This window comes from Solenopsis invicta, chromosome 14 (assembly GCF_016802725.1).
Source record: "Solenopsis invicta isolate M01_SB chromosome 14, UNIL_Sinv_3.0, whole genome shotgun sequence".
In the NCBI taxonomy this organism is placed as follows: domain Eukaryota; kingdom Metazoa; phylum Arthropoda; class Insecta; order Hymenoptera; family Formicidae; genus Solenopsis; species Solenopsis invicta.
The window spans coordinates 1,071,871-1,082,780 of NC_052677.1; the positions used below are offsets into that span (position 1 = coordinate 1,071,871).

General features: G+C 27.3%; 2 protein-coding genes across 7 annotated transcripts; one reads left to right on the forward strand and one right to left on the reverse strand.

Moving 5' to 3' along the window:
• Positions 1-1,493: 1,493 nt before the first annotated feature.
• On the reverse strand, positions 1,494-5,741 carry LOC120359534. Of its 5 annotated transcripts, XM_039457381.1 has the most exons (9): positions 5,438-5,731; positions 4,368-4,570; positions 3,971-4,240; positions 3,677-3,823; positions 3,370-3,516; positions 3,050-3,258; positions 1,968-2,127; positions 1,784-1,883; positions 1,494-1,702 (listed from the first exon to the last, which is right to left on the reverse strand). In XM_039457381.1, the coding sequence occupies exons 5-9, from the start codon at positions 3,383-3,385 to the stop codon at positions 1,609-1,611; spliced, it is 579 nt and encodes a 192-aa protein (XP_039313315.1). In that variant the 5' UTR covers positions 3,386-3,516; positions 3,677-3,823; positions 3,971-4,240; positions 4,368-4,570; positions 5,438-5,731; the 3' UTR covers positions 1,494-1,608. The 5 variants fall into 5 exon arrangements, with proteins under 5 accessions (XP_039313315.1, XP_039313316.1, XP_039313317.1 ...); XM_039457382.1 differs by having other exon boundaries at positions 1,983-2,127; positions 3,971-4,570; positions 5,438-5,741; XM_039457383.1 differs by having other exon boundaries at positions 3,050-3,177; positions 3,971-4,570; positions 5,438-5,737.
• A 648-nt stretch (positions 5,742-6,389) lies between these two features.
• On the forward strand, positions 6,390-9,772 carry LOC120356791. Of its 2 annotated transcripts, XM_039457641.1 has the most exons (3): positions 6,390-6,513; positions 6,774-7,217; positions 7,618-9,772. In XM_039457641.1, exons 2-3 carry the CDS (start codon positions 6,879-6,881, stop codon positions 9,496-9,498), a joined length of 2,220 nt encoding a protein of 739 aa, XP_039313575.1. In that variant the 5' UTR covers positions 6,390-6,513; positions 6,774-6,878; the 3' UTR covers positions 9,499-9,772. The 2 variants fall into 2 exon arrangements, with proteins under 2 accessions (XP_039313575.1, XP_039313574.1); XM_039457640.1 differs by having other exon boundaries at positions 6,390-7,217.
• Positions 9,773-10,910: the final 1,138 nt, after the last annotated feature.

Genomic DNA, 10,910 nt, shown 5'->3' on the forward strand with positions numbered 1-10,910 from the left:
AAATATTGTCATATAAAAATCAAGATGTTTTGTAATAAGAAGCAGTCTCGAATAATTACTCGTTATGGTCGTGCCAACATTTGTAGATCTGCAAGGTTTCATTGTTAGAAGAAGATTTGTCGTGAAGGAAGTGGCGGTATTGAGACAGAAGAACGTTCTCTCACATTACATTTTTACAAATTCTATACCATGGGACGCATTGCTAAAATCCGAAAAGTCTTGCGTTTCTTGGTTGACTGCTTATCATCATGGATTGCAATGGCACGATGGGATGGTCCCGTATTGGATGGCGAAAGATCTGATTACGAGAGCTGTGTATGGAATGATAAAGAATGATGACATCGATGGTGACGACGGCGATGACGACAATGAAGATCTTGTATATGTTAAGGGGCATGAAAAACAAGAATGGTTAAAGGATATGCTGGATGCTGATGCGAGAGATAATGTAGTCTTCAAGACCATGGATGCTGATTATGAAGACATAGAATCTTTGAATAAATTAGATGCTACTAACACTATACAATGTGGAAAACATGTTAAGAATTGCGCATTACAAAATGTATTTAAAATGTATAATTGGTGGTCACAACGCCAAAAGAAAAATTGTATTATTTGAAAAAATAAAAATATATAATACATAAATATATATATATATATATATATATATATATTTTTTTTTCTTTCCCTATCCCGATAGTTAAGAATCAATAGTGGTATAATAATGATTCAATAGTAGTACGATTATGGAACAACGCGGTTCGATAGATGTTCGATTATGGAACAACGTAGTTTAATTGATGTTCGATTATGGAGCAACATGGTTCGATAGACGTTCGATCATGGAACAACGTAGTTTAATTGATGTTCGATTATGGAGCAACATGGTTCGATAGACGTTCGATCATGGAACAATGTGGTTCGATAGACGTTCGATCATAGAACAACGCGGTTCGATAGACGTTCGATCATGGAACAATGTGGTTCGATAGACGTTCAATTAATGTTCAATTATTGATCAATGTGGTTCAATAGACGTTCGATCATAGAACAACGTGGTTTAATTGATGTTCAATTAATGTTTAATCATTGTTTGAGTATATATTATTGCCATAGAAGATAAAGCGTTAATCATACTATGCGAGCGAGAACAATGTGTGTGGGCGAGAGAGAGAGAAAACCACCCACATAGCACGTAATATTGCAATGATATCACAGCAATATCACTTTTTCATTGCAATATTACAAATGAAATATTGCAGAAATATCACGAAATATTACTGTGATATCACAGTAATATCAAAATGTCCGCGAAAACGCATCACAGTAATATTATTGTGATATTTCACAGTAACATTACTGTGATATTACACAATATTTCTGTGATGTTTAAATGATATTTATATAATATTACAAGGAATTAAATAAATAAATTATTTTAATGATTTTTATCATTTTTATTATTATTATTTTAAAAATTGTTACATGTAATATTGATATTGAAAAAAATAACGCATTAATATAATATCAGATATAAAAAAAAATAACGCATTCATACATGTATAATATTTAATATAAAAAGAAATAACATTGATATAATTTTTTCTCTTAACTTTCAGTTTCATTCCCCGAAAGGACGAGTATGTCGGTGTCTTCTTTCTGCGATGTTTTATTTTTCACTGCTAAATTTTGTTTCTTCATGCTAAAAGTTTTTTTGTATATATTATCTGTACAAGAGTTATTTAATTACTTTAAGTGATAGACACTTTTAAACTATGCTTACTTTTCTCGAGCCTGACGAGTAGGTGCGTTGGCAAGCCAAATTCCAATTTTTTTTATTATATAGTCCTCTTTTACATCAAATTTATGATGATAAATAGCATCTGAAATATTAAAATTCAATTATTTTCCATTATCTTTGATTAGAATAATGTAATATATTAATTTACTAATTTAATACAATTTACCCAAAATGCATTTACATAAAACTAAATCAGAAAATGCTTTCTTTTTTTTCTTTCCAAAATAGCTATAGCTACACGCTAAAGAATTAGTAAAAATTAGACTCATTATTTTGTTCACAATTTCGTCAACATTTTTTCCTCCTCGATAGTATAATTTAGTTACCTTTAATTAAAAACAAAATGATGTTATATTTATAACAAGCAATACATGTATATTTATGATAGAACAGTGAGGCACTATTATTGTCAGTATATTCAGTAAGCATAAATAGAAGTAAAATATACTAATCAATGACATTCATATTTGAAAAGGATTACTAGTTTGCATAAAATATAAAAAATTTAACACATATGCACAAGCATTATGAACAAGTCAATTGTAGTCCCTGTAAAACATTTTTCATATATAATTATATATATTTTAATATATATGGATATTTGATATGTAATTATATATGAAAAATTTTTTACGGGAGTATGTTTATCATTATAGAATACATTGCTTATCTATAATAAGGTAAGAGTACCCTATAACCTAGTACTCAATTACATTATATTTCTTTTTTTCACAAGAAGTGTTGGAAAAATAGATAATAAAATGATCTAATGTTACATTTACAAGTTTATAAGTTGATTAACATATTGATAAATTTATTGGCATATTAACATATAGAGTAAACAAAGAATTATTTTTGTCAACAATCCATTAAGTGAATAATTGACTTATTTTAACATATGTACCCCGATTTAAATAACTTTTTTTTTTAATTTTTACTGCACCCATGTAAAGATTTGAAATTGCCCCATATTTTAAATTAATGTTTCCTACTTTGAATTTGACCATCAGTTTTTAATTTAGAACTCAGCAAAAAATTAAAAAAAATCGCAAAGCTTAGATAGGCTATAGAGTACAAATACCTTATATAGAAAAGGTAAAATATATATATATATATATAATATATTCTTTTTAATAATGTATTTTAAAAAAACATTTTCTATTTTTTAATTAATATTATTTAAAAAGTTGCATTCCTTTAAATAGCCAAATAATTGATTAAGTTGTAAAATTATAAAAATGTACATACCATTTGATTATAAATTTCCTTATTTTGTAATTCTTTTTCAAAGTTTTCCAGTTGTTCCAAGTCTTTAATTGGAAGTAGATCAGCAATATTATCTTCATTTTTGTCATTAACTTTGATTTCTACAGGTCCTGATTTATCCAGACAATTTAGCAGATTATTAATTTTTGTTATTATAATATTTTCCTTTATAATAGATAATTTTTGTAATTCTACAAATATTTAAATATAATTAAAAATTGCTATGATCGTCTGAGCTTATCTTATTGAATTTGTCGTTAAAAAATTGTTTAGATCAAGTTCCATTTTTATGTATGACTCACCAATTAAGTAATTCATTTTTTCATCAGTTGTAAAAAATGTGTGATTTGTGTCTATAGAAGTATCTGTAATGTTGGATGTTTTCACGGAAGTATTTGCCTCTTGTACAACTGATGTGTTACTATCATGTTTTTTTAACACTGGGTTATCTATAATAAAAATAAAAAGATTAATTAATTACATCAGTTTTAATACCTTATTTACTTTCGTAAGAAGATTTTTCTACTTTGCACTTAGTATTTGTAGTTACAGAAGAAATATTTTTAAACTATATATTTTTTTATACTCTTATTTTTATGTATGACTTACCAATTAAGAAATCATTTTTTCTACTACTCGTTAAAAATGTGTGATTTGTGTCTATAGAAGTATCTGTAATATTGGATGTTTTCACGGAAGTATTTGCCTCTTGTACAACTGATATGTTTCTATCATATTTTCTCAACACTGGGTTATCTATAATAAAAGTTAAGAAAATAAATTAATTATATTTAAATAAAAAAACATGTAAATAACAAATTAATAAAATATTTAATAAGTGATTAATGATGCACTGATTACAATACATCACTTGTATATAATTAATTGTAAATATACAATTACCATTTTCAATGTTAGTAAGTGGTGATCTGATGATGCTAGAGGCTGAAGGAAACTTTGGATATTGAATGTTGAGTTCAATTTTTTTTTTGCGGCACTTCTAATATTTTTAAATCTTTTTTTTTGGAGGACGTTTTTCATTCTCAGATTCCTCACTTGATGATGGAATACGACGTGCACGAGATTTTCTAGTCTTTTTTGCATTTTCTGAATCACTAATATCAGTTATCTGTTCTGCTAAAGAAACTTTTTTCATAGCATTGTCATAATCGGCTGGAATAAAAGTATTTTTATCACTCGTATATTATAATGTATATATTATTTTATTATTTGATACTATTAATTATATTTTATTATATTATTATATTAATTGTACATAAAAACTTCATTATTATTTTACATGCAGTTCCAAAAATTTTTATAACACTTAAACATTCCCAATTTTCATTAGGTTCTTCTCTTTTCGAGACAGCTTTAAAAATTTTCCTGTCATCATATGGAGGCCATTTAGCTCTTTTTTTGTCTGCGCTTAACCAAATAGTTGGAATAGCAATTATTCCATCATTAAGTTCAACAATTGAATACATGTTAATTTTGAACTATCTGTAATAAAAGGAAGATTTGAAAATGAGATTTACAGAAACAAAGAATTCATCAAGAAAATTATTTATAATTTTTATAAACATTCTTGTACAATATAAAGTTACTTAATTCTAATAAAAATTTAAATTGTATCTTAAGATATAAATAGTGACAATTAATAGTGACAATACAAATAGTGACAATTGTCACTATTTGTATTAAAAACCTTAACAGCATATGATATCGCATGAATATTTATACAATATCATATATGATGCTGTGAGGGAATGAATGACATACTTAACATGTCATTAATTCTTAATACAAATTAATTTGTCATACATGTACATGTTGATTTGTATTAAGAATTAATTGCATCTCTCTCTCTCTCTCTCTCTCTCTCTCTCTCTCTTTCTATTGCGATAATTGCAACACTAATATGTACATCTAATAAATAAGTTTCAAAAAAATTGGTAAGAAAAATGTTGCACTTTTATAATACCACAATTTTTATATATTTCTTATCCTCATTGAGAAACCTATATATGTGTATGTATGTGTATATTATTATGGATATATATTGTCAAGTGGGAAACAAATATGCTAGTCGAACAATAATGTCAAAACCAGGGCCTACCAAGTCCTGATCAAATTAATGCCAACAAACCAGATTTTACGTTAACAATTAATGTAACGACAATTTGATCATAATTCTTCTCTTCTCTCTCTCTCTCTCTCTCTCTCTCTCTCTGTGTGTGTGTGTGTGTGTGTATAGATAGATAGAGAGAGAGAGGAAAGAGAGAAATAATAATTACGTGACTATTACCGTGCAATCAAGCGAATCATAGATATGTTAGGTTAGAAATGCAATACCTATACTATACATACCTTTTCCTCACCACTCTCACTTCGATAATACGCAGACTGTGTCAATAATGCCAAGTCAAGTCAGTCGATATTGGTATTCGTTTCTTTGAAAACTGTGTAGACGATACAGTCTACTTAAACTACGACCATCCACGACCATCAATCTTTCAAAACCATGCGCTTGCGCGTGTGTGTAAGGCCGGTATATTACACGTGTCGTACGACAAATTTTTTAAGCATGATTGGCTGCAGGATAGAAAAAGTCTAGAGACTCAAAAAATTTTCTATTCTGTAGCCAATCAACACGCTTAAAAAATTTATTGTACAACACATATTTAATAGCACCCAGCGTAACCGAAGTTAGAAATAAGGATGTATAAAATGCATGATGTAAAAAACAAGGTGAAACAACGCGCATCGTCGGCGGCTCGATGCGCGGTAAGAGGCGTGGCTCGATGTGATGAGCCAATGAAATTTGGGTCCAAATATATCCGCGCAATTTAAATACGAAACAATCATATGTAGTCACACATACTTAAAATGTAGATGCTGTTAAAAAAAATAAATATAAAAATGTAAAAATACTTGAAATTTATTATCTTTAACAAAAATCACTGTTGCAATAAACACTGTTGTTATAAACATGAAATACAACAATTTAGTCATACACATAAGCTCATTCTTATAACTTTCCAAATTTCTTCTAATTCAAGTTTACAAAATTTGAAATAACAATTATCACAATTTTTATTAATGTACAAAGTCTCAACCTTACCTTCACATTCTTCTTTTTTTAAGTAGCTTTGAATTTCTTCGATTCACCGATTATCTCCGATTCACATATAAATGCAAGTATAAATACGTTCCAGTACCGGAGCCGTAGCCATATTGAATCTCAAAATTTGGACCCAGTTCTGATTGGTCTAGAGTATGGTCTACTGCGCATCTGGTTACTTGTTTCACCTTTCTTCTTACATCATGTATAAAATGTACATTGAGACATCGAAGCGTTGGACACTCGTTTGACGCTTGTACGACGCTTTCTATTTTCGCAAGAAGATGCATATGTGCTTCCTAATACGCTAAATTTTAGAAAGGTATAAATATAAATTAATTAATGTATGTACAATTAAACGTGCAGTGATGATATTATACACTCAGAAATGTACATTTCATGATGGTCTCCAGTTTTTTTAAATAATCAATTCATTTTTATTATAGATTGTTTTATGGAAAAGTAAGCGTAAAAATAAAATAAATAATAAGCAACATTTTAAACAATATGTTAGTAAAGTTGTCTAATTTTTTTAACAGCTGAGAAAATAATTATAATAATTTTTTTACATTTTTATTTCAGAGAAAAGTACATATTAGAAAAGCTAGTATTTCAAAGTAGACATTTTTAAACTATCAAACGAACTTGACTTTCTTATAAGTTATAAATACCATATTATTTTTCAATATGTCATCTAGTGAAGAAACAGACAGTGAAGTTATGCGGAAAAATTACACGGATAGACACAAACGTCGTTTAGCACATAAAAAAAGTACAAATGAATTTAAAAGAATATGTAATAAGATTAAACAAAACAGAACTTGTAATACGTCAGCAAATAATAATGATGACCAAATAGATTTATTATTTTGTAATTCCCGTACTGATATGGAAAATTTACAACATACCGACAACATTTATGTACAAGTGCCCGCAGAAAATTGCGATGAACTAATAAACGAGGAAATTTTTAATAACTACAATACAAGCATTGAAACAGAAATACAATCAGAAAACCAAGAAAATGTAAGTATAAATAACAATACAACATGGAAAAGAGAATGAAAATTTATAAGTCTATCGTATACTATAATAATTGTAGTGTTGTTTTAATTAATTTGTTTATTTAATTTTATTTTATTTTATTCCTCAAAATATTATATAAATATCAAAAAAATATATACTATTACAGTAACACAACTGTGAAATATTACAACAATATTACTGTGGTAATCTCAGTAAAATTTCAGCAATATTTCTACTAGATTTCATGTAATATTGCTGCGATATTGCTGCAATATTACGTGCTATGTAGGAATATATTATATGAACACAAGTTTATTTAAGAAGTTTTATTTATATAATTGCGATTATTTTAAAAAAAGGTTATATTATTATTTTATTTTTAAGTTGATTTCTTCTATAGGATATCGAAAATGCTGAGGATACTGAAAACATCGAAATCAATGAAAGAGATAGTGACGTTGCAAATAATATTCCTGCATATAAACTTGAGGAAAATGATTTTAAGTCTGAAATTAAACAATGGGCTGCAGATCATAAAATATGTTTAAATGCATTGACAAGTTTATTACGAATTTTAAATAAAAGAACCAATACAAAATTTCCTAAAGATGGACGTACGCTTATGTCAACTCCAAGAACATTAATTAATTGTGTTACTTCTATGGATAAAGGCTGTTATTGTCATTTTGGTGTTGAACCAGCTATTTATAAAATGATAGAAGACAGGATAAGTTCAAAAATTGATAACTTAACAATAAATTTAATAGTATCTACAGATGGTGCGCCAATTGCAGCTTCTAATGGAAAAGTAATTTGGCCTATTTTATGTTCTGATGAGCTTTTACCAAAAGTACGAGTCATTGGTATATATTACGGTAAAAACAAACCAGTAGATTCAAATAAATTTTTTGAAGCTTTTGTAAATGAGCTGTTACCGTTAATAAATATTGGATATACATATAATGGAATACGTTATAAAATCAGACTGCATGCTCTAGTATGTGATGCTCCAGCAAAAGCATTTATTTTAAAAGTAAAAAATCATACCGGTTATAATAGTTGTACAAAATGTGTTATTCATGGCGATCGCATTAACGATACCAATTGCTTCCCAATGGAAAATAATGAGTTATTAATATTAAGAGACGACGAAGTATTTCGAAATTTTGGTTATTCTGAAAATTATCAGATAGCCGAAACAATTTTAAGAAATATACCTTACTTTGGTGCAGTGAGTAATGTGGTTCTTGATTATATGCATTTAGTGTGTTTAGGAGTCATAAGAAAACTATTATTTTTATGGATAAGAGGACCATTAAATACACGTTTATCTAGCTCAAGTGTACAACAAATTTCAGAAAAATTACTATGTTTAAAGAAATATACGCCGTCTGACTTTCCTAGGAAAGCAAGATCTCTTGAATTCATTAAATTATGGAAGGCTACAGAATTCAGGCAATTTTTATTATATTCAGGTTCAATAATTTTAAAAAATATACTCGATATAAACGTTTATGAGCATTTCTTAACATTACATATTGCGATTCGTATTTTGGCCAGCAATGAATATAGTAAAAATCCTCAATTACTTGATTATGCAGAAAAACTTTTAAAAATTTTTGTTCAATCTTTTGCAACAATTTACGGAGCTAAATATGTTTCTCATAATGTTCACAATTTGCTACATTTAACATCTGATGTAAAAAAGTTTGGTGCTCTAGATGTTTTTAGCGCATTCCAATTTGAAAGTTACATTTATGATTTAAAAAGACTAGTTCGAAAAGGGGATAAACCACTTCAACAAATTGCTAAAAGACTTTATGAACTAAATTTTTGTATTAGTCGTTCCGAAGTACGTAATAAAAAATTTCTTGATAAAAATCACAATAATGGTCCATTAGATAATGATCGTGATTATAAAGAACAATATAAAATATTAAATTTAAATTCATTTTATTTAAATTGTGACGATAAAAAAAATAATTGCGTTTTATTGAAAGACAATACCGTCGTTTGCATCCACAATATTGCTAAAAGTCAAAATAATAATCTGTACATTATAGGAAGAAAATTGATACCTGATATGAATTTGTTCACTACACCATGCGAATCACAACTTCTTGGAATAGCCGTAGCCAAACAAAATAGACATATAGAATCATGGCTCTGCCAAAGTATATACGCAAAAATTTATAAAATTCCGTACAAAAATAAATTTATTGTTTTGCCAATATTACATACAATCATATCATATCATGATGAATGTGTAGATCATGTGTAAATAATGAATGTATAGAGATGACCATATGTATAGATTTTAGAAGTCTTAATAATAATGCATTTTTATTGAAGTAATGTTAAACGTATTCCATAACTGTCCTGACCCTATATATATAATTTTGTGATACTTTAACAACTTAACAAACTTGTTTAACAACTCTTAATGACATTGTTAACATCAATAAGACATAATTGAAACGTTGTTTGACATTATCTTATTCTTTTTAGGATAAAATATTGCAACAATATATTGCAATGATATCACTGTAATATTTCAATGTTATTATCAATATGTAATACATCAGTAATATTTCTGTGATATTTCACAGTAATATGTAATATTACTGTGATATTGCAATATTACTGTGATATCACTGTAATATTACGTGCTATGTGGGCATGTACAATAGCCATAACGCTCGCTTGTGCGAGCGAGAGCGCACAGGAGGGAGGGAGACAGAGAGAGAGAGAGAGAAAGAGAGAGAGTGATAGAGAGAAAGAGGGAGGGAGAGAGAAAACAATACGTTTATTCCCAAATAACTGTTATTTGCTAAACTAATTTTTTAATAAATTAATATAAAATTTATATTAAATTAATATTAGGTTAATATTAACCTAATATAAACATAATAAAAATTTATATTAATTTATTAAAAATTAATTTAGCAAATAACAATTTGGAAAAAAAAAATTATTTTAATTATTAGTTTGATATAAAAAATTATTTTAATTAATAATCGAAAATAAAAATTATTTTAATTAATAGTTTGATATAAAATTAATATACATATAATTAATTTAATTAATAGTTTGATATAAAATTAATATAAATTTAATGCGAGCGAGAACGCTCAGGGGAAAGGGAGAGAGAGAGTGATACGTTTATTCCCAAATTATGTTACTTACTAAACTAATTTTTTAATAAATTAATATAAAATTTATATTAAATTGATATTAGGTTAATATTAACCTAATATAAACATAATAAAAATTTATATTAATTTATTAAAAATTAGTTTAACAAATAACAATTTGGAAAAAAATTATTTTAATTATTAGTTTGATATAAAAAATTATTTTAAATAATAATCTGATATAAAAATTATTTTAATTATTTGTTTGATATAAAATTAATATAAATATAATTAATTTAATTAATAGTTTGATATAAAATTAATATAAATTTAATTAATTTAATTAATAAGGGGGGGGGCTCCCTTCCCCATCCCACTCTTCCTCCCGTGTCACGTGACTTCCCCCACCCCAAATTGGGTTAGAACCGGCCCCTTATATCTACTCGTCATCAACATAAAATGCTAGAATTAAAGAGTGATTCCTATTAACATAAATGCATGGTTCAACTTTTGTAGGTTTAAGATCTTGTTTTTAAAACTTCAGTAAAGCGCTGATTCC

Bases quoted from the DNA above. Each gene is read 5' to 3' on its own strand.
- LOC120359534 (XM_039457379.1), bottom strand. The intron at 2,128-3,049 runs GTATGTACATTT...TTTTAATTAAAG, and splicing joins AGGAAATTTATAATCAAATG to GTAACTAAATTATACTATCG. The intron at 1,884-1,967 runs GTAAATTGTATT...TTAATATTTCAG, and splicing joins TTTATGTAAATGCATTTTGG to ATGCTATTTATCATCATAAA.
- LOC120356791 (XM_039457640.1), top strand. From the start codon at position 6,879: ATGTCATCTAGTGAAGAAACAGACAGTGAAGTTATGCGGAAAAATTAC. The intron at 7,218-7,617 runs GTAAGTATAAAT...TTTCTTCTATAG, and splicing joins AATCAGAAAACCAAGAAAAT to GATATCGAAAATGCTGAGGA.